The 23,588-nt window shown below is 49.1% G+C and overlaps 1 protein-coding gene across 2 annotated transcripts in view; it reads left to right on the plus strand.

Annotated features, from left to right (window-relative positions):
• The window catches only part of RIF1 (replication timing regulatory factor 1), a 109,746-nt gene that overhangs the window by 47,219 nt on the left and 38,939 nt on the right, over window positions 1-23,588 (plus strand). For both annotated transcript variants that reach the window (XM_088461990.1, XM_088461991.1), the window contains exons 19-21: window positions 2,250-2,357; window positions 2,440-2,586; window positions 8,684-8,783. In XM_088461990.1, coding sequence (XP_088318116.1) covers window positions 2,250-2,357; window positions 2,440-2,586; window positions 8,684-8,783 — 355 coding nt within the window. The remainder of the gene's footprint in view (window positions 1-2,249; window positions 2,358-2,439; window positions 2,587-8,683; window positions 8,784-23,588) is intronic.

Raw genomic sequence — 23,588 nt, forward strand, 5'->3', positions numbered from 1 at the left:
CAGGTATATAGGCTGGTCACATCACATGTGACCAGCACTAAATCGGACGGGAGTGACTCAATCAGAGCAAAGTGTCTCAATAAAGTTGTAGAATCTTTTAAATACGAAGGCATATTTTGGATACATGGCTGTAAATATGAGTCGACATAAACAGCAATGGACTCACACAGAGACCCCCTGGCAGAAATAATGGGTCTGCCAGGAGGTCTCAGTGGATCCTTGTGGATCTTGGGGATGACATAAAATAAAGGCACCACAGGAAACTCCGTTACTAATTTTTTGCACAAAACCTTGGAAATAATCCCCTCCAATTCGGCCTGTAATAACAAAGCATCAATGTAATCTTTATATTCCACCGTGGGATCACCAGGCAAAACACAATATGTATTCACATCTCCCAACAGTCTGAGACATTCCTCTCTGTAAAATGAAATATCCATCACCACGATGGAACCCCCTTTATCCGCTCCTCTTATGACTGTCTTGTCGTTTTCCTAACGATTTGAGAGCCTTGTGCTCATCTTTGGACAAATTAGAATGGACATAAGGGACGGAATTATGTAACTCTGACGGCAGGGACTCCATCATTCTGTGGAATGTCTTTATGGAGGCATATTCGAGTTCGGTTCAAACGTGGATCTGGTACCAATCTTGCGAAGAGAATCTAAGTCTGATGTTCTCATCGGATTTCTGCTAAAATGTTCTTTTACTTTTAGTGTCCTTTGAAATTTGTAGTTGTCAATTTTCCATTGGAAATCGTCCAGGCCCTTCGTGGGGATGAATGAGAGACCTTTACTACGCACACTGATCTCCGTATCTGATACGACCGTGCCAGGCAAGTGGTTAAGCTGTCACAGACTAGTTGTGCTCATTCTCTGGTCTTTATGGGGGTTGCAGGTGCTTTTCAATCTTTAATATGCAGCTCAACACATGGGACCCTGGAGTCATCATAGAACCAATTCAAGTTCTAGACCCAGCATTGTCTCTAGAGTAGTGGCAGTCATGTCATCCGGGCTGCTTTTAGCTGTGGCTTTGGGTGTACAAGGTATTAAACCTTGGCTTGGTCAAGGGTGCCAAATTTTCGTCTTTCCAACATTCTGTCCTTAATGGGCCACATTTGCATCCTTTGGGAATGCACCTCTGGTGGGTCAGGTCACAGGGATGCAGATTCTGAATCCAATATGATCCTGGAAGCAGTTCTGTTTCTGAGGGAGTTCTTCCTTGCAACTGTATCTGACTGTAAGTGACTGTATTATTGCCTGCCCTCTTGTGGAGGGGTCCTTTTACTCTCAGCCTTAGCTCCCATTCCTGTTTTGCCAGGACTCAGACAGTCTCTAGTCCTCCACAGGTAGGTGTTTGGGTCTCAATCCAAGGATAAACCGTTTCCTTCCAACGAACCCTATCAGGAAACGGATGTTTTAAACACACAATTTAGTCACTTCTGGTTCACTTTCCCCCATTGCAACCCTCAAGCAGGTTTAGTGTATTCCTCACACTTCTTTGTGGTATACCAACCAGCTGGATCTTTCCTTCTGTCCAATCCTGAATTAGCAGTTACTGAATCCCACTTGGGGGGGAAAAATTTTCAAGATCCACTCTGGTTCTAATATAGTGTGGAGTTTTTAGAAGTGGAGATGCTGCCCATAGCAACCAATCAGCTTCTAGTTAACACTTAACTAGCACCTTCTAGAAGATAATGGCTAAATTCTTATAAAAACTCTCACTTTAGTAAATATACCCCCCGGAGTCGGTATGTGTTTGTACTGGAAACTCTGATTCTGGCTCTTCAGTCTCTAGCGTGGTCTCTGTTGGGTGTCCAGTCAGGAATGTTGACATTGTGCATGTTCATAGTCAGGAATGGTGACATAGCGTGTTAGGTTAAAATAGTGAAAAATAACAGGCTGGTCTTCTGTGGACCCGTTTAAGAATCTTTTGAAGGTTCAGTACCGGTGTGCCTATTTTCAGTGTGGAGGTTTGCACATGGCTTTGCCTGCATGCTTCCACCCCTTTGCTTTGGAAGTCCCAGGGTTGATGTGTCCCTCATATTGGCTGTTGGAGGAAAGGATTTTCTCTTGTGGTCACTGTAAAATCAATTTCTCCTAATCCATCTTGGACACTGCGTTCCCTCCTTTCTGTTTAGTGCCTGCACTCCAGTTCCCTGCCTTTATATCAGAGTAGCAGTGTCCCCCAGATGGATTACAATAATTGGGTTATACAGTAAGTACAGTAATCCTATTTCTGTATTTCAGACTAATGAAGTAAACCAAGGAGATGCCCTGGAACACAACTTCAGTGCTATGCACAGTGCTTTGATGCTGCCTATAAGTCACATCTTCCCTATTGCAGAGTTTCCACAGGTAATTGGTGGGTTCAGAAAGGGTTTTACTTCACTTATGTACATTTTACATTTGTTAAGTTTTGTGTTCCTCATGGTTTCAGCCCACTATGAAGACCTTGATGCGCACATGGTCAGAACTATATAAGGCCTTTGCTCGCTGTGCTGCATTGGTTACCACAACTGATGAAAATGTCTGTTGTGAGGAACTCTGCTCCCGAATACTCTCTGGTCTTGGGGATCGTCCCTTGGTGAGTGTGATATGCATTTCTCTGCCTGTAGCTCTTATTTTGCGTTGGTACCTCCCCCACCAGCATCTACAGCAATATATATATATATTTATTTATTTATTTTTTATTTTATTTTTTTCTACTTCAGGGTCCATAGGGTATCCACAGGATACCTTGGGGTATAGGTGTGACGTCAGTCGCAGGGCACCAAAGAGTTAAGCTTTCAGCCTCCCAGGATGCACTAGGTCCCCCTCCTATACCCCGCCCCCAGGCCAAGGCACCTCAGTTTAGTTTGGTGCCCGGCCGGAGTCGGGTGCACCTGTTGGAGTGGGGGCTAGAAGAGCCCCTGAAGCTTATTCTTCATGCAGCTGTGGCTGCACAACTGGATGTACAGCATGGACAGTCAGTCCTGACGTCCATGCTGTCTTCCCTACACCCCGCCGGTACCAGAACGCCGGTACTGATCCGGGGATGCTGGTGGGCGTCTGGGGTCACAGCTAGCGGTGACCCCAGATGCTCCGGACCATGGCCGGATTCAAGGGGGACAGAGGTAAGCAGCGGGGTCCCGCGGTGGGTCCCCGCTGATCACATGGTCCTAAGTCCCCAGGCAGGGGGCTCCCTGGGGACTGGCTGCAGCGTGGAGCCAGGCGACCAACCTGCGCTTCCACTACCCCCTGGGACAGCGGACCGCAGCAGAGCGGTAGCGCTGCGGCGTTCCAGGGGTTAAATGCATGCCAGGGGAGCGCGCCTTCCCTGTCTCACAGCCGGCGCCTCCCCCGCTGCACACAGCCCTCTCTGCATGCTGCCGACTGGTCCTGTGGCAGCGCTCCTCCCCCAGGCCAGCCTCCTCTCTGCTCCTCGGCGGCCATCTTCTCCAGAACGCATGGTGAACGCTGCTGGAAGCGCTGGACGGAAGCATCGTGGTCTGGGTCCCCCCGCATACCTCTCCTCCGCTGTGGTCAGGTCTGTGTATGCAGCGCTGTGTCCTACCAGGCCCTGTGTCTGTGTAGTTGAGTGATCAGCGCTGTTAGTGCAGGAATTGTTATTTCTCTGCATTGTATGTGACTGTGCTAGCGCTGCTGCCTGTAATCTTTTCTTCATCTAAACTGTCAGCTTTATTACTGTCCCTGTTCCTTCTGCTAAAGCCCTTGTGGTGCGGTGCTGCAGGGTGGTCTCTCGCCTATTTAATACTTAATTGGTGAGAGAGGTCACATACGTGGTGCCATCATGTCTGAAAGTGATTTTCCCCTCCGGCTACAGTGTACCACGTGCAAAGTACCGTTAGCGGAGGGGGAGGGTAGCGCGGAGGGCCTTTGCCGGCAGTGTTTGTCCATGGCGCGGCCTATTACGGTTACAGCACCGGTACAGGAGCCGCCCTGGGCTTGTTTCGCTCAGGCGTTAACAGCTTTAGTGGGCCAGTTAGCTCCGCAGCCCGCGTTTACTCCGATGGGTTTGTCCCAGCAGTCTGTGGTGTCGTCACCCATGCAGGGGTTCCCACGACAATTGGTGGTACCCCACAGTCTCCCTATTTCCCCGCTCCCGGGTTCTCAGGAGCCAGCGTGGGTTAACTCCCTGACGAGTTCTGTACAGCACTTGTCGGATGTGTTGCAAGGGGAGTCTGTGATGCGGTCTCATAAAAGGCCGGTGGCGTCTCTGTCCGCTCCTTATGAGGATGACGAAGGGACGTCTGATGATGGGGAGATTCTAGATCCTTACGATCAGGAACCTCTCCATACTAAGGACGCTGATGCTAAGTCCAAAGTATATATTCCTGGACTTATTCGGGCGGTCCGCACAGCCTTGGTGATTGAGGACGAAGTTCCCCCAGCGGCTAAATCTAAGTATGCCTTTTTCAAAGATGTGAAGGGCGATGCCACAGTCTTTCCTCTTTCGGGTCAGTTGGTGGACCATTTAGAGGAGGCGTGGAAACAACCTGGCAAAAGATACCAGCCGCAGAGACGCCTGGCGGTGGCTTATCCGTTCGCGGATAATTATTTTGCGAAGTGGGAATCCCCTCCACAGGTGGATTCTCACGTGACCAGTCTTGTCCGTAGTGCCACATTGCCGATGCCATCCATGTCCTCCCTTAAGGATGCTACGGACCGCAAGGTAGAAATCTGCCTGAAGTCCGCTTATTCCCTTGCAGGGGGGGCAGCACGGCCGGCTATGGCCATTTGCTGGGTTGCCAGAGCGATGGAGCGCTGGGCGGATTCATTAGAGGCTTCTTTTGAATCCGACTGTCCGGCCGATCAGGCGGAGTTGATTGGCAATCTCCGTGATTCGGCCACCTACATCAACGAGGCGGCTCTAGACATTAGTACTCTGGTGTCTAGAATTTCTTCAGCAGCGGTAGCTGCTCGTCGCACCTTGTGGCTGCGATCCTGGAAGGCGGACGCAGATTCCAAGAAAGGTCTGGAAGCGTTACCGTTTACCGGAGAAGTTCTCTTCGGTCCGGATCTGGATAAGATTGTGGCCACGCTGGCGGCAGCCAAATCTGCCTGTCTCCCGTCGGCCGCTGCTCCTTCTGGTTCGGGACCATCGTCCTTTCGGTCATCTAGGGCCCAGGGCAGGCCCAAACCACAGTCGTTTCCTCGACAGGCTGGCCCTAAGAAATCGGTCAAGCCCCGGAAGCAGGCATGGAGTACCAGACGTCCGGCCCCCAAGCCAAGCCTGACGGTCCGGGCCTCCCTTTGGGGGATCCCAGGGTGGGAGGCCGCCTGCTACAGTTCGCCCAGTGTTGGTCGACCACTACGACAGACACTTGGGTTCTGGAGGTGGTTTCTCACGGATACGCCCTCTCCTTCCGGCACAGACCCCCGGCTCGCTTCTTCACCACGGGTCTCCCATCAGACCGGAACAAGGCTACGGAGCTGCGGAAGGTATTGCACACTATGCTCCAGGCTGGAGTTATAGTGGCGGTTCCATTCTCCCAGAGGGGCCAGGGTTTCTATTCAAATCTATTTTTGGTACAGAAACCCAATGGGTCATATCGTCCGATTCTCAACCTCAAAGCACTCAACAAGTCTTTGCGGGTCCCGAAGTTTCGGATGGAGACCCTACGGTCCATCATTCTGGCGCTGGAACCTGGGGACTACTTGGTGTCATTGGACATACAGGACGCTTACCTGCATGTCCCTATTCTTTGGCGCCATCAACAGTTCCTCAGGTTCGCAATCAGCAGCGACCACTTCCAGTTTCGGGCGTTACCTTTTGGCCTGGCAACAGCACCACGTGTTTTCACCAAGGTGATGGCGGTCATGGCGGCTTCTCTGCGGCTGCAGGGAGTCCGCATGTTGCCGTATTTGGACGACCTGTTATTGGTGGCAGGATCTCCAGAGCTCCTGTTACGCCACTTGGACCTGACCATTGCACTGCTGCAACGGCACGGCTGGCTAATCAACTGGCAGAAGTCCACTCTAATCCCGTCTCGGAGGATTCTGCATCTTGGAGCCTTATTGGACTCGGGACAGCAAAGGATCTTCGTGACGGAGGACAAGATCTCTGCTTTACAGTCAAGGGTGCGCAGTTGTCTGCACAGCCGCCGGGTGTCCTTACACTCGGCGATGAGGTTACTGGGCTCCATGGTGTCGGTGTTCGACATGGTGGAATACGCCCAGTTTCACTCCAGACCTCTGCAGCACCTGATCCTGTCCAAGTGGAACGGGCTGACTCAGTCTCTGAAGTCCCAGACGATTGTGCTCACCCAGGAGGTTCGCCTGTCCCTTACGTGGTGGTTACAGACGACCCACCTCAACAAGGGACGTCCGTTCTGGGTTCCAAATTGGGTCCTGTTGACAACGGACGCCAGTCTTCGGGGCTGGGGAGCAGTTTCGGGTCCACACTTGTTCCAGGGCAGGTGGACGCCGACAGAAGCGGAGCTTCCAATAAATATCTTGGAACTCCGTGCGGTCTTCAATGCTCTCCAGCAGGCACAGCGGTTTCTCCAGGGTCGCCCGGTGCAGGTCCAGTCGGACAACGCTACCACCGTGGCCTACATAAACAGGCAAGGAGGAACTCGCAGTCGGGCGGCTCTCGTAGAGGTCTCTCGGATCCTGGTTTGGGCGGAGCGCAATCTTCCGGCCATATCAGCGGTCTTCATCCCGGGAGTGCTCAATTGGGAGGCGGACTTTCTAAGTCGCCAGGACGTTCATCCGGGGGAATGGTCCCTGCACCCGGACGTTTTTCAACTACTGGTGGACAGGTGGGGTCTTCCAGAAATCGACCTCATGGCGTCCCGGCACAACAACAAGTTGCCGGTGTACGGGTCTCGCACAAGAGACGAAGGGGCGTCTCTGGTGGATGCTCTGTCCGTCCGGTGGACGTTCCGGTTCGCATACCTGTTCCCTCCGGTCTCCCTTCTTCCACGGGTAATCCGGAAATTCAAACAGGAAGGAGGGACGCTCCTGTTGATAGCTCCCGCGTGGCCCAGACGGCACTGGTTCTCAGACCTTCAGGGTCTGTCCGTGGACATTCCTCTGCGGTTGCCGCTACGACCGGACCTTCTGTCTCAGGGTCCTTGCCTTCACCCGGACCTGACTCGGCTGTCTTTGACGGCGTGGCTGTTGAGACGGCCATGCTGAGGTCCCGGGGGTTTTCCAGCTCTGTGGTGCGTACCATGTTGCGAGCTCGGAAACCGTCTTCCGCGAGGATATACCATCGCGTGTGGCATACGTTCTTCCAGTGGTGTCGACCGAGAGGTTATGCACCGCGGGAGTTTCGTCTGTCTCGGATTCTCGCCTTCCTGCAAGCGGGACTAGATCATGGGCTTCGCCTTGCTTCTTTGAAGGTACAGGTTTCGGCCCTATCTGTCTGGTTTCACCGTAGGATTGCTACAATCCCGGATGTGCGCACCTTTATGCAGGGTGTTCTCCGCATTCAGCCGCCCTTTGTTCCACCTGTGGTGCCTTGGGATTTGGCTGTGGTCCTGAGGGCTCTCCAAGGACCGCCGTTTGAACCACTGGGCTCAGTGGATCTTAAATGGCTAACAGCTAAGACTGTTTTCCTTCTGGCCATTTCTTTCGGCCAGACGTGTTTCTGAGTTAGGGGCTCTTTCTTGTAGACCCCCTTTCTTGGTTTTTTATGGGAACAGGGCAGTGCTCCGCACTCGGCCCGAGTTTCTTCCCAAAGTTGTTTCCCAGTTTCATATTAACGAGGAAATAGTTGTTCCGGCCTTTAACTCACCGGGTCTTTCCGTGGGTGAGGCCTCTTTGGATGTTGTGCGGGCCTTAAGGACTTATGTTGACCGCACTTCTTCGTTTAGGAAGTCGGACGCTTTGTTTGTCCTCTTTGGCTTCCGTAAAAAGGGTTGGCCTGCTTCAAAGCAAACTTTGGCAGCCTGGATCCGTATGGCTATTTCTGAAGCTTATCTTCATGAAGGCCTACCGGTCCCTCCTTCTCTGAAGGCTCATTCCACTAGGTCTGTGGGTCCTTCGTGGGCAGCTCGACGTGGTGCCTCGGCAGTTCAGATCTGCAAGGCTGCTACGTGGTCTTCTGTCCATACCTTCGTGAGGTATTACAGGTTTGACACCTTCGCCTCTCAGGATGCTTCCTTCGGGCGGCGGATTCTCCTTTCTGCACAGGAGCGTCCCCACCCTTAAAGGATACTGCTTTGGGACATCCCCAAGGTATCCTGTGGATACCCTATGGACCCTGAAGTAGAAAATATGAGATATGGTAAGAACTTACCCTTGTTATCTCTATTTCTACGAAGTCCATAGGGTTCCACAGGACTCCCGCCCTGTCGCACCTGTGCTGCAGATGGGCTTTGCTCTGGTCACCGGTTTTCCGTCTCCCTCTGGTGAGAATGTGATTCTTGTATGTGTCCAGATCTTTGTTCTCTCTCTTCCTTCTCCTCCTCCGGCCTATGGCTTGGTAACTAACTGAGGTGCCTTGGCCTGGGGGCGGGGTATAGGAGGGGGACCTAGTGCATCCTGGGAGGCTGAAAGCTTAACTCTTTGGTGCCCTGCGACTGACGTCACACCTATACCCCAAGGTATCCTGTGGAACCCTATGGACTTCGTAGAAATAGAGATAACAAGGGTAAGTTCTTACCATATCTCATATTTTTATTCTGAGCAAATGTTATATTAAAGCATTTAAAAGAATATTTTATTTTCAGGAGAAACATTTGTTGGTGAGAATTGTTCCAGTCGTCACAGTAATTGTGGAATGTTTCAACTTCTCCCCATATAGTACAAAATTTCAGCCAAAAACAAAAGGTAAGGATTAGTTATTTTTAGTGATCTGACTGCAGCCCTTTAAATAACCATTTTCTGTGTTTTATATTGCCTCTGCCATCCTATGGGTGACACTAAACCATGGGGTTACAGTTTTGGCACTTGAGGGTGGGTGTTGTGTATTGCTTGGTGTTTGTTTGTGTTTTTTTGTGTTGCTATTCTTCCGTCAGATTTTTTGCTGCAATTGCTCGAATTGTATTAAGTTTTTTTTTTTTCCTTTTGTTTTATTGGTGTTAGGCTTCAACCATAATTTTATCTAACTCTATGGCTCATGTTTTGGGAGGCATTCTCTACACTTGTATATCAAAAGGCAAAGAAAAGAACTGAAATGTCCAGAGGTGGTGCACTAGAGAATCCTAATAAAACATAACTTTTATTGTTACTGATAATATAAATGATAACAAAGAAACAGCGAAAATAGGTAAAAAAATATATAAAGAATGTGACAAAGTATGAAATATGTGTTTAAAATTGTTGCGGCGCCCTTGCTATTCCACCAAATGTCATATCAGCATCAGTTGTATGGCATTATATCTGTATAATCTCTGTCTGTATCTAACATGAATTAATAAATTAGACCTTCTGACTGGTCAGAAAACGATTCTCTAGTGCACCACCTCTGGACATTTCAGTTCTTTTCTTTGCCTTTTGATATTCATATAAATATGTTCGTGGTAGCACCCCCCTCTTTAATTATGGAAACCAGATATTGTGGGGAATTTCAGAAATAAATATTAGACTCTAATTCTTGTGCGACTGGATCACACCCATTTTTGTTATTCTCTACACTTGTCCTCATACACCTATCCATATTGCGCAGATCTTACAGCGACTCCTGCTTGTGATCCTAATTTGGCACGACCCCATTTAGTGCGCCATGCCTTTCTACTTCAGGGTCCATAGGGGTCCACAGGGTGACCTTGGGGGTATAGCTGGATCCTGGATCCTCGGGCACCACGGAGTTAAAGCTTTTAGCTGCTCCCAGGATGCACTTGGGTCCAACCTCCCCTATACCCAGCCCCCGAGCCACAGGCACCTCAGTTTGAGATGGTGCCCGGCCGGAGTCGGGTCACCCTGCGGGGGGGGCTGCAGGAGCAGCCCCCTAAAGCTTTTTATTTAACTAGTTTAAATTTATTTTTACATTAGTTTGGTTCTCCAAAGCGGCAGCGCTGGGCTGTCTGTACAGACGCCCATGCTGCCGCTCCTTCTCCCTGCTGGCGCCGCGACACCAGCACTGAACTGGGGATCGCGGCGGGGGAAGCCAGAGTCTGTACTAGCCGGACTCTGGTTTCCCCCGGGACTGCTGCCGGAAGACGCCGGGGAGCTTAAGGTAAGCCGCGCACCGCTGATTAGCGCCGGTGCGCGGGTAATGCCTTTTTATATGCAGTCCCATGCCCCCGCTCTAGGGGACAGACCGGGGGCGCTAGCGGTGGCGGCGGGCCCCCCCTCCATCGGAGGCATACCCCGCCAGACCACTAGACCACCAGGGTAAATTAAGCGGCAAGCGGAATGCCGCAACCTTGGGGGTTAAATATGCTAGCCAGGGGAGGAAGCCTTCCCTGTCAGCGGCTCCTCCCCTCAGCTCAACGCGCCTTTCAGCTCGGAGTCTGGCGTCGCTGAGCTGCAGATTACTCGGGCCACTCCTCCTCTGAGGTCTCCAGCGGCCATTTTCTTACTGGCAGCGCAGATCTTCAGGGAGCACGCGGACCGGTCCCCCTGTGTACCTCTCCCCCGACAAGGACAGTGTACACAGCACTATAACCCTCCCAGACACTGAATCTGGGAGGTTGATTGTAGTGGAAAGGTGCAGTGAGTATATCTTCCTGCATGGTATGTGACTTTTGCTAGTGCTGCCTGTCTGTGCTTATTTCTACTTACTGTCAGCCTTTACCTATCCCTTTCCTTCTCCTACAAGCCCTACAGGTGTGCGGGGGAAGGGCGTTTCTACTGACCTCTCTAATATAGATCACGTATTTGTGAGGTCCGTCACATACAGTTGTGTGCTACACGGTGCCATATTGTGGGCTGTTGTTCAGCACACTGGTGAGTGCGCACGTTTTCTTCCTAAGTCATGTCTGAGGAGGAGATTGAGCACTCCGGGGCTCCGGCATTGTTCTCCTGCAGGCGCTGTTCTGCAGGAGTGGATAGGGAGGATTTGTCACAGGACGGCCTGTGCGGACGGTGCCAGGCGGTCCCTGGTACGTCTAAACCTCACTTGACGCAGGAGCCACCATGGGCGATGTTTTCCCAGGTGCTGGTGTCCATCGCGGACAGTCTGTCGGTCCCGACTGCCGCCCCTACTAGGGCGTTGCCCCAGCCTGCCATCCCCCATTCTCCGGGTGTCCCACAATTATTGCAGACTCCCCCGGGGTCTCAGCCTGTTGGTCCCTATGCGGGGTTGCCAATGTATATTCAGTCCACCCCTGTGGCACAGCCGGCTGTGGTGCCGTTTCAGGCTCCTGTGACAGCTCCTCCACCCTGGGTGGATGCGCTTTCCCACACTGTCCAAGATTTGGCGGCAGCATCTTCGGCTTTTCAGTCGATGTTGCGCAGTGACATGCCCTCCAGGGCGTCTAAACGCTCAGTCATGGCACAGGCTGCGCATCTTTCGGATTCTGAGGGGTCCTCGGATGATGGTGAGGTGCAGGATGACTCAGCCTCAGATGCCTCAGTCCAGGAGGTAGACACTAAGTCCTCCATCAATGTGCGGGCTCTGGTTAAGGCGGTGCGGGCCATTGGCACCCGCTCCCAAGTCAAGGTATCCTAGTTTTAAAAAAGCTAAGATTACTTCTACAGCGTTCCCCTTGTCTGATCAGTTGACTGATCACATGGCGGTGGCCTGGCAGACGCCCAGTAAGCGTTTCCTGCCACAGAAACGCTTGGCGTCCAATTATCCATTCCCGGAAGCACATTGTAAGAAATGGGAAACTCCGCCTGCAGTCGATTCCCATGTAACACGCCTCATCAGGAGTGCTACTTTGCCATTGCCGTCTATATCCTCGCTGAAGGATCCTACGGACAGGAAGGTGGAGACTTGTCTAAAGTCTATTTATTCTCTCTCAGGGGCTGTAGCCCGGCCGTCCATGGCCATCTCCTGGGTGGCCAAGGCCATTGAGGGGTGGGCCAACGCCTTGGAGGACACGTTTACGGATGAATCTCCGGACGTCCAGAGGGCGTTGTTAGGACAGATGAGAGATGCCGCCTCCTACATTGGAGAAGCATCTTTGGATGCTAGCCTGTTGACCTCTAGGGTTTCGGCGGCAGCAGTGTCTGCTCGTAGATCCTTGTGGTTGCGGTCTTGGAGAGCAGACGCGGATTCAAAGAAAGGCTTGGAGGCCTTACCTTTTAATGGGGAATTACTATTTGGTCCGGACCTGGACAAAATAGTAGATACCCTGGCAAAATCCAAGTCAGCCTTCCTCCCTTCAGCTACTACACCTGCTAAGGTCCGGAGCTCGGCGTTTCGTTCCTTTCGGGTTCAGGGCAAGGCAAAGGGTCAGTCCTTCCCGAGGCAGTTCGCACCCAAGACCGCCTCAAAGCCAAAGAAGCAAGCCTGGAGTGCTAGGCGCCCTTCTTCCAAGCCAGAAGATAAGCCTTCTGCGTGATGGGACAGGCCTCCCTCTGGGGGACCCCAGAGTGGGAGGCCGACTCTTCAATTCGCCCAGTGCTGGCACAATACCACCACGGATGCCTGGGTGCGAGAAGTGGTCTCCCAGGGGTACGCCCTGTCTTTTCGGCACAGGCCGCCTTGCCAGTTTTTTTTCACAAGTCCTTCTCAGGACAAAACCAAGGCCTTGCAGGTTCAGGAAGCCATAGAGGCCTTGCTGACGGCGGGGGTCATTATACCCGTACCACAGTCTCAACGTGGGATGGGGTATTACTCTACGCTGTTTCTGGTGCAGAAACCCAATGGCTCTCATCGCCCTATCCTCAATTTGAAGTCCCTGAACAGGTTTCTCAGGGTTCCCAAATTCAGGATGGAAACTTTGCGTTCCATCATACTGGCGATGGAACCGGGGGATTATATGGTCTCCCTGGATATCCAGGGCGCCTACCTCCATGTGCCTATAGCAACATCGCACCAACGGTTTCTGCGGTTTGCTATTCTCCACAACCACTACCAATTCAGGGCTCTGCTCTTTGGTCTCTCCATGGCACCAAGGGTATTTACCAAGGTGATGGCGGTCATGGCGGCTCACCTTCGGAGCCAGGGGATACGGTTGCTACCGTATCTAGACGACCTCCTCTTGCTGGCAAGCTCCCCGGAGGTACTGATCCAGCATCTCCACCTGACGGTCGCTTGTCTACAGGCGCACGGCTGGTTGATCAACTGGAAGAAATCCTCCCTCATCCCATCACAACGGATGGTTCATTTGGGGGCCCTGCTGGACTCTCGTCAGCAACGGATTTTTTTGACTCCAGAGAAGGTCTCCTCCTTACAGCTGCGGATTCACAGTTGTCTGAGCAGTGGCAGAGTGTCGGTGCACTCAGCGATGAGAGTTTTGGGGTCCATGGTGTTGGCATTCGACATGGTGGAGTTTGCCCAGTTCCATTCCAGGCCCCTGCAGGGGCTGATTCTTTCGGAATGGAACGGATTGCCACACAGGATCCGCTCTCAGATGCTGGTGTTGTCCTCGGAGGTGCGTCTGTCCCTAGCCTGGTGGCTGCAGACAGCTCATCTCCTAGAGGGGCGCCCCTTTTGGATCCCGGAATGGGTTCTGCTCACGACAGATGCCAGTCTCCGGGGTTGGGGGGCGGTGACAGGCTCCTTGTCACTTCAGGGTCGTTGGTCGGCGGAGGAAGCGATTCTTCCCATCAACATCCTGGAACTGCGGGCAGTATACAGAGCCCTGCAGTCGTCCGGCACCGCTCTTCACGGAAGGGCCGTTCAGGTGCAGTCAGACAATGCCACCACGGTGGCGTACAGCAATCACCAGGGAGGGACTCGCAGTCGAGCTGCGATGTCGGAGGTGTCCCGCGTCCTGGCTTGGGCGGAGCGATATCTTCCAGCTCTCTCGGCAGTTTTCATCCCAGGAGTCCTCAATTGGGAGGCAGACTTCCTCAGCCGTTACGACGTGCATCCCGGGGAATGGTCGCTTCATCCAGAGGTATTCCAACTACTCGTGGACAAGTGGGGGCTGCCAGAGTTGGACCTGATGGCGTCCCGTCACAATCACAAGCTGCCTGTGTACGGGTCAAGGACAAGGGACGCAGGCGCAAGTCTGATAGACGCGCTGTCGGTGAAATGGCTGTTTCAACTGGCTTACTTGTTCCCTCCGATATCTCTGCTGCCTCGGGTCCTGCGCAAGTTCAAACAGGACGGAGGCACACTGATCCTGGTGGCCCAGAAGGCCATGGTACTCCGATCTGCGGAGCCTGTCCATCGACGCTCCGTACCTCCTACCTCAACGGCGGGACCTGTTGTCTCAGGGGCCCTGTCTTCACCCGGATCTGGGTCGACTATCTTTGACGGCGTGGCTCTTGAGACAGCCATCCTGAGGTCTCGGGGCTTTTCTAGCTCCGTTATTACCACCATGCTGAGGGCGCGCAAGCCTGCTTCCGCTAGGATCTATCACAGAGTGTGGCACACTTACTTTCAGTGGTGCGAGGCAAGAAACTATGATCCCCAGGTGTTCCGGGTTTCGCGTATTCTGGCTTTCCTTCAGTCGGGTTTGGATTTAGGATTACGTCTTTCTTCACTGAAGGTACACGTGTCTGCTCTGTCGGTGTGGTTCCAGCGCAGGATCGCTGCTATGCCGGACGTACACACCTTTTTCCAGGGTGTTTTGAGAATCCAGCCTCCCTTTGTGCCACCTGTGGCCCCGTGGGATTTGGCGGTGGTTCTTCGGGCCTTACAGGGTCCTCCTTTTGAGCCCTTGGAGTCAGTGGAGCTCAAGTGGCTAACTTTTAAAACTGTTTTCCTCTTGGCAATTGCTTCTGCCAGGAGGGTTTCAGATTTGGGGGCGCTTTCTTGTCGTCCCCCTTTTCTGATTTTCCATCAGGACAGAGCGGTGCTTCGCACTCGTCCTGATTTCCTGCCTAAGGTGGTTTCCAGGTTCCACATTAATCAAGAAATTGTTGTACCAGCCTTTCAGTCGCCTGATCTTTCGGCTGGGGAGACTTCCTTAGACGTTGTCCGGGCACTCCAGGTTTATGTGGACCGGACTAGTTCTGTGAGGAAGTCGGATTCTTTGTTTATCCTCTTTGGTTTTCACAAGAGGGGTTGGCCTGCCAACAAACAGACTCTAGCCCGTTGGCTTCGTTCTGTTATTATTGAGGCTTATATGCAGGAAGGTTTACCTGTTCCAGCCTCTGTTAAGGCTCATTCCACTCGGTCCGTGGGCCCTTCTTGGGCTGCTAGCCGTGGCGCCTCTGCTGTTCAGCTCTGTAAGGCGGCCACCTGGTCTTCCATTCAGACCTTTTTGAGGTTCTATGCGTTTGACACCTTTGCCTCTCAGGATGCATCCTTTGGGCGCTGGGTTCTCCTATCAGCACAGGAGCGTCCCCGCCCTTAGTTGGACTGCTTTGGGACATCCCCAAGGTCACCCTGTGGACCCTGAAGTAGAAAACAAGAGATATGGTAAGAACTTACCTTTGTTATCTCTGTTTCTACGAAGTCCATAGGGTCCACAGGGCACCCGCCCTGACGCACCTGGCTTCATATGGGCTCTGTGACTGGTCACCGGTTTTCCGTCTCCCATTTCTGTGAGTATGGTTCTTGTGTGTTCCAGTCTTCCTTCTCTCTGTTTCGTCTCCTCCTCCGGCCTGGGCTGCTTACCAACTGAGGTGCCTGTGGCTCGGGGGCGGGGTATAGGGGAGGTTGGACCCAAGTGCATCCTGGGAGCAGCTAAAAGCTTTAACTCCGTGGTGCCCGAGGATCCAGGATCCAGCTATACCCCCAAGGTCACCCTGTGGACCCTATGGACTTCGTAGAAACAGAGATAACAATGGTAAGTTCTTACCATATCTCTTGTTTTTTCCGCTTAATTTACACAATCTGCCTTTTTATTCTGATGATGCGAAAAATGCACATACCCTTTACAACAAATTTATTTGTGTCCTATAGCAGAGGGAAAAAGGCACTAATTTATTGTTAAGCGACCAGTATGTCTGAGCCACACAATACTGTGCAAATTTACACTGCCATGATTGCAACAAAAAGTACATATTCTAAGATGCAATACAATCTTGTTTTTCTTTGGCTGCAATGCCAAACATGCTCTGTGGTCAGAAAAAGACACCAAGGTGGGAAAGTCAAGATTTTGCCATACGCGCCAAGTTGCGCCTCACCTTTTGCGCCATATGTAGTGCTCCCACTAGGTCTGGTGCAGGGCACGGACCATAGAAAGGACATTCTAGCGCATCCCTGAAAAGGGGCATGGCCACACGAAAAGGGATGCATCCCCTTTTCATCACTTTTGGGTACGTTTTCAACACTTATGGACATGCTGGGCTACTCCGAAACTACTCTCTCTGAACAGATGCCACGCGTATGCGTACGGCATCTATTCAACGGCGGTTAGCGCTACGCCGCAATCTTTCACACCCACGGGACACTGCGGCCTGCAGGTGGGGCTAGCACCCGGCATGTATTAGCTAAAACAGCCTTGAAGGAACGCTACATACGGATGGGGTTAAACAGCCCTTCTATTTGCACCGTGACTCGCTGAGCGACTTTCTGTGCATATTTTTACCTTCAAATGTCTTAATCGCACAACTATGCCACTAGATAGCACAAGCGGCTTCTGCTGCTTAAAATTATATGCAGTATGCCTATGTTCTGTGAGCAAGTGTGGGTGTATCTGTAGGTTAAACGCTACGTTAGTGTCAGTGGCTGTAACATAGCGTTTAGCATGCAGATACACCCGCAGTCACACACAGAAAATAGGCATACTGCATGTCATTTTAATCAGCAGAAGCTGATTATGCTGTCTAGTCGCATCGATGTGCGAAAAGGATGCATTTGAAGGTAAAGAAAAACGCTTGGCGCTACCAAGTCACACTGAGCTCCCACAGTATGTATTGCACAACTTGTAGCGCATGGAGGATAGATGTATGTGGGCACATCTGTATGGTGCAAAAGCGCTAAGTGCATTATGAAATCTGTATGTAAGGAAGGAAATGTGTCTAAAGCTGCCCTTAGACTTAACGATAGTGCAGCTGATCCGTACAAGGGGAGGATTGAAATGATCCAGACCTATTTTTATTTTTTTTTAATCGTTCAGGCCATAATTATTTCAGTACATTAATTTAATTGACTGATCTGAACTATTATTCAGTGTATTGCCAGGTTTAGACTGTGGAGTCTGTTTTGTGGTAATGCTTTTTTTTTTTTGTCCTGGAGCTCGAATAGATCTTTAGCCAGGGGAAGAGCAGGAAGAGTTCCTTACTGCCTGTGCTCTCCTTTTCATTCCTTTTCATTCTCCCGGCTCTTAAGAAAGCAGTCCTTTGTTTTCATCTATTCCGTCCCTCAAGATGGACAGTCTCTGGCTGCTAAGTAGCCAGTGGCCAAACTCTGACCGGGTCTCTGCATCTCTGGCAGTCAGCCCACCCAGATAGGACTTTGCTGGGATTGGTTCTTTTCAGATTCGTGGTTGATGGGCATTAGGGATATACAGATGTGTACTCTTGCATTTTTGCCGTTTTTGCGGCAAATCCCGTACCAGCGAGTGTGTACGTGCGCTGTGTTCGCACGTGTTACTCCATAGGATTGCATGGTGCGAACGCAGCACACTGTATGGCGTAGCGCCAGTGGGTAATCGCATTTATTCGTAGCGCGATTGGCAAAGATCCAAGAGAACACATCTGTATCTCCTCAGGGCTCCAACTAGATGTGTTCACTGGCAGCCTTCCTGTGGGCTGGGAAAATTCTCAAGCTTTGCAATTAGATCTCCACAGCTTACCATGAGTGTAATCTAATCTATTTGAACGGTTGCTACTTGTTGTTCTTTGCATTCTTGGTAGGTGGTTTGAAACTTTCTTGAATATTCAAGTCTTATCTCTTTCAGTTTTCTTTCAAAGAAAACATGTTTCTGGAAGTGCAGATCTTCTTACAGTGAGTCCTGATTGTGATCCTAATTTGGTACGGACTGCTTTGCAGCACCCTCCTTTTGAGCGGTTGGATTGGGGGGAGGTTAAAAAAAATTTTTTTTATAGCCTACCTTGTTGCTCATCAGCTAGGAGAGTTTCAGAGCTGGGGACTTCTCGATCTACATTTCTCATCTTGCATGCTGATCGGTCAGCATGCAAATACCTTTTTCAGCAAAATTGGTTTTCAATTAGAATCTGGATTCTGTCTTTGGACCATGAATGGGTCCTCCAGATGAAGTCTTTTGTACTTTCACATTGTCGGTGGCTTTTTGGACCAATGTTAATTGGAACTAGGACTTGCACTGACAAAATTGCCTTTTGTTCTGTTTGAAGCCCACAATGGAGGACATAGGATCTACAGTATGGCACCATTGCCTATGGACCAGTTATAGGACTTTGGCATTTTAAAATAATGCAAAATTTGCAACAGTATGAAACAAGGCCCATTTAGCTGACTTACATCTGCTCAGATTAGGATTGCCACGCTGTCCACGTTAACACTCAGTAATCCGGTAGAATGTGCAATGTGTATAGCATTTTGACAATATTCTCATACAGAACACCACCATCATCAGCTCCCATCTGGGAGAGACCTAACCTATATTTGTCTTTGGAAGAAACAACCGCTGTTACTGGAGAGCTCAGTCAGATCCTGTATGAGGGTTGTTGCCCAGGCTAGTTCGTTCTTGTCCCCACACAAGATTTTTGACTTGTATTAAATTGCCTTAATACATTGCCACCTCACTGGAGGGCGATCCTGCTTCAGCACTTGCTGAAGTGATTGGTGAAGTGCAGGTGTACCTCTTGATTATTCGTCATGATTTGCAAAAAATGAGGGAGAGTGGGGGAAGGCCGCACATCGTATTCCCTGGAGGACCGCATGGCCAACTTTCTGAAATAGCGCCTCAGATGGATTCCTTTAAGTAAATGATTTCTGATCTGGAGTCCCTGCCTTGGTGGAAGAATCTTTGTTTTGTAGGGGTTGAGGGGGAGTAGAAGGTACCAATGAGTGGGTTCCACTTCCTAGCAATGTATTTCATAGAGCCAACATCTGCTTCTTCAGGCTTAATTTAAAGTAGTCTTTTGACAGGCCCTTTTCAGAATAACTTCGTCAGCCAATTATCTGGGAGAAGCAGCTCTCTCTTCCAGTATTTCTGCACCTGCAGTAGCTCTCAGATAAGCTCTTTGGTTCAGGGCTTAGCATGCAGATTCCAAAGCTAATCATTCTATAGAGGAGATGTTCTGTTTGCTAGAACTCAACAAAAAAAGGTGAGTATCTTTATTCCCTCAGCTATTCCTTAAATGGAACCATCCTTTTGATCAATTTGCCTGCAAATCAGACATAGATAAAAATGCTCCACTGCAAAGTAGTTTTACTACCACCCGTGGAGAAACAGCTATCCTTGGACTGGATGTTGCCCAGTTCCCAGGCTATCAGAAAAGCCCTCTTCATGATGGGTTTTCCTCCCACCCAAAAACCCCTGCTCTTTTTCAGCTATATCTGGTTTGCTACCACTTCTGATGCATGGATAAGAGGTGTTGTCTCAAAAGGCTACAGGATAGTCTTCATACAGTGCCTTGCAAATGCATTCACCCCCCCTTTGCATTTTTCATGTTTTGTTGCCTCACAACCTGGAATTAAAATGGATTGTTTGAAGGTGTGCATTATTTTATTCACAGAACATGCCTACAACTGTGAAGTTGAGGTTTTTTTTATATTGTGATTCAAACCACATTTAGGACAACATAACAAAAAACTTCAGCGTGCATAACTGTTCACCCCCCTAAAGTCAGTACTTTGTCGAGCCACCCTTTGCGGCGATTACAGCTGCAAGTCGCTTTGGATAAGTCTCTATGAGCTTGCCACATCTTACTCCTGGGATTTTTGCCCATTCTTCAAGGCAAAACTACTCCAGCCCCTTCATGTTGGATAGTTTCTGCTTGTGAACAGTAATCTTCAAGTCTGACTACATATTCTCAATTGGATTGAGATCTGGGCTTTGACTAGGCCATTCCAACACATTTAAATGTTTCCCCTTAAACCACTTGAGTGTTGCTTTAGCAGTATGCTTCGGGTCATTGTCCTGCTGGAAGGTGAACCTCTGTCCTGGACTCAAATCACAGGCAGACTGAAACAGGTTTCGCTCAAGAATATCCCTGTATTTAGCACCATCCAGCTTTCCCTCGACTCAAATCAGTTTCCCAGTCCCTGCTGCTGAAAAACATCCCCACAGCATGATTCTGCCACCACCACATTTCACTGTGGGGATGGTGTTCTTGGGGTGATGGGATATGTTTGGTTTGCGCCAGACATAGCGTGGCTGAAAAGTTGAATTTTAGTCTCATCTGACCAGAGCACCTTCCTCCATACTTTTGGGGAGTCGCCCACATGCCTTTTGGCAAATTCAAATCTTGTCTTATTTTTATCACTAAGTAATGGCTTTTTTCTGGCCACTCTTCCATAAAGCCCAGCTCTATGGCGTGTACGGCATATTGTGATCACATGCACAGATACACCAATCTCTGCTGTGGAACTCTGCCTGTCTGTGAGTTTTGGTGGGTGGCCCTCTCTTGGCAGGTTTGTTGTGCTACCATTTTCTTTCCATTTGATTATGGATTTGATGGTACTCCGGGGGATCTTCAAAGATTTCGATATTTTTTTTTTTTTTTTCATAACCCAACCCAGAATTATACTTCTCAACAACTTTGTCCCTGACTTGTTTGGAGAGCTCCTTGGTCTTCATGGTGTGATGCCTCTTGCTTAGTGGTGTTACAGAATATGGGGCCTTTATACTGATGGATCATGTGACACTTAGATTTCACACAGGTGGACTTAATTTCACTAATTATGTGACTTCTGAAGGTAATTGCTATGAAGCCCCTCAAAAGTTCAAAGGGGGTGATTACATATGCATATGCCAATTTTCAGAATTTTATTTATAAAGATTTTTTTATATATATTTCTCATTTCACTTCACCAAATTAGACTATTTTGTACAGATCCATCACATAAAATTCAGGTAAAAAAAAATAAATTACAGGTTGTAATGTAACAAGGTAAAAAGTCAAGGGGGTGAATACTTTTGCAAGGCACTATGTCCTCCTCATTGTTTCTTTAACACCAGTTTTCCTTTAGAAAAATCAAATTGGGTAGCCTTTTGAGACTCCATACGGACGGTTATCCTCAAAAGTCATCATTTCTGTTTCACAAGATGACAACAGGGAAAATTATTCTACTCCAAACCTATTCTTTGCGAAAAGATGGTTTTACCGTCCCAACTTGAATCTGAAGTTCCTAAATTTCTTTTGGTGCAAAGAATTTTACCCAACTCATGGCAGTCATGAAAGAACGAACTTTGATTTTCACTAATCTCATATTTGGACGATCTCTTCAAGGCTCCTTCTCCAGAAACTCCCCAGGCCAATTTGAAAATTGACTGAGGAGCTGTTACAACCCTACACCTAGATTATTAATGTTGCCAAGTCCAACCTCTATGCCCTGTTGTGTTACTTTTAGGAATGATATTTAACACTGTCCTGCAGCATGTTTTCTCCCTCAGGAAAAGATTGTATTCCTTCAGGCCATGATCAGATTTGTCCTCATGCAATAGAACAGAATACCTTTGTCATTAACAAACCGCATGGAATGTCAACAAAATATTAAGTAAAACACACTGCAAACTAAAACAAACAATATTGCGACCCACTAAAACTTCAGGTTAAAGCAATTTGATGGTTTAACATATGCACAGCCGCTTGAAAACTGCTATTCTATAACTGTTTTGTTTGTGTACGCACAACCCTAAACAGTCTATTCGACAACTTCTTACACAACATACTTTGGACAACTTGGATCTTGAAGAAAACCATTTGATCTTAAGTATTATTTTCTCATAGAGATACTTAGTACACGACAATTCAACATAAATCACTCTACCTGCTGTCCCAACCTCCCAATCTAGTTCTCTGCATTCAGCAATAGTACATTTACAATAGTAGTCCCGTAGACTAGAACACGCTCTAAGATACAATGTTGCTGCGCCTTTTTTTTTTCCAGAAAAGTGGAGTTCATAGACCATGACAAAGTATTTGAAATGTGGATCCTCAAGAACTTAAGATTTCACCTGCTCAACAATCATTCCAACTAAGAAAACCAGTGATTTAGGGCCAATAGTTTCCTTCTTAAAATGAGTTGCCATCTCTTTAGTTTGACGTGTAGAAGTAAGCAGCTCCTACTCCACTAAATTTAGTACTCTTGTTCCTATATGCTCCCTCCTCCTCGCTTATCAACCCAACAATGGCAGTGTCTTCTGCAAATTTTACAATCTTAACCGATTGCAACGTTGACTCGCAATCATGGGAAATGAGTACACACCCCTGCGGGGCACATGTATTCAGTAAAACTTCCCCCATAATGGATATCCCCATTTCATTTGTGAAATGAAACATTTTCTACGGTATGTCTCAATGCATAAGATTGTCTGCTCCGACTTGTCCGACTATTGTGGCTACGAGGCAAATCTCAGAGAAGGGCATCTGTTCTCCATCTGGAACCGGATCTTCATGACAACAGCCGCCACTCTCAGAAGATGCAGCATTGTCATTCTTCAGTCTTCCTTTCTGGGTGATTGGACAACTGAGGAATTAGTCCTACTATAACATTTGAAAGACTACTCAAGGGGATTTCCAAATGAAGATCTATTTGGACAATGCACAATAGTACCTTATATAAATCACCAAGGAGATCCAAGAAGTGCCTAAGTTATGAGAGACTACTCAAATAATGAGGTCAGTAGAGCAAAGTGTTACCTCCTATATCAGCTGTCTGGCTTCTCAATTAGCTACTCTGAAAAACGTAACTACCTCATCATGCAAGATCTTCGCCAAGGAGTGTGGTCCCTCCATCCAGAAGTGTTCCAGCAGTTGGTGGACAAATTGGAAGTTCCCAAAATATATAAGAAGGCATCAAGGCTAAATTACAAGGTACAAGTTTATTGCTTTAGGACTAGGGACCCAATTGCTAGGTTCATAGATGCCATAGTCATGCCTTGGGAATTCTTTCTGAGCCCTCCAGTAGCCATGCTGCCAAAGGTTTTAAAAAGGGTAAATAGAGAAAGGACTCTGATTCTTCCCGTAGCTCTAGAGCTGGTTTTGAAGTGCCAGGTATTCTGACTACCTAGCAATGCTGGAAGCTCCTCCTTGGCACCTTCTGTTGCACCTTTCATTACATTGTCTGTCTGACTTTAACGAGATGACTATTGAGTCCTTTATTGAAAGCAAAGGGATTTTCTGATGGCAATATTCAGATCATGCTTAGAGTCTTAAAACCTTCCTCTACCAAGTATTATCATAGTCTGCCAAGCCTATGTCTCCTGGTGTCAGAATGAGTTTCCAACTTCCTCATTCAGCTTGCCTAGACTTTTTTTTTTTTTTTTTGTCACCTTCTGGGATGGGGGAGGTGGTGCCCAGGGATATTAAGTGTACCCAAGATTTCTGTTGCCGGTCCTGGCGTCAAGATGTAGTTCCCCTGTTTATAGAGCTCTGCTGGGCTGCTACATGGTTAACAGTTAACATATTGCCACACCCTCCCGCCCTGTATGCTGCGTTGTCACTTACAGGGAAGTGTGGGCACTGTTGCAGTATTTGTACATGGAGGAGGCTTTTCGGAAATACTCTGCGGTTGGCGCGCACTCTACG

Source organism: Taudactylus pleione, unplaced genomic scaffold (assembly GCF_031769625.1).
Source record: "Taudactylus pleione unplaced genomic scaffold, aTauple2 ptg001137l, whole genome shotgun sequence".
NCBI classification, from domain to species: Eukaryota; Metazoa; Chordata; class Amphibia; order Anura; family Myobatrachidae; genus Taudactylus; species Taudactylus pleione.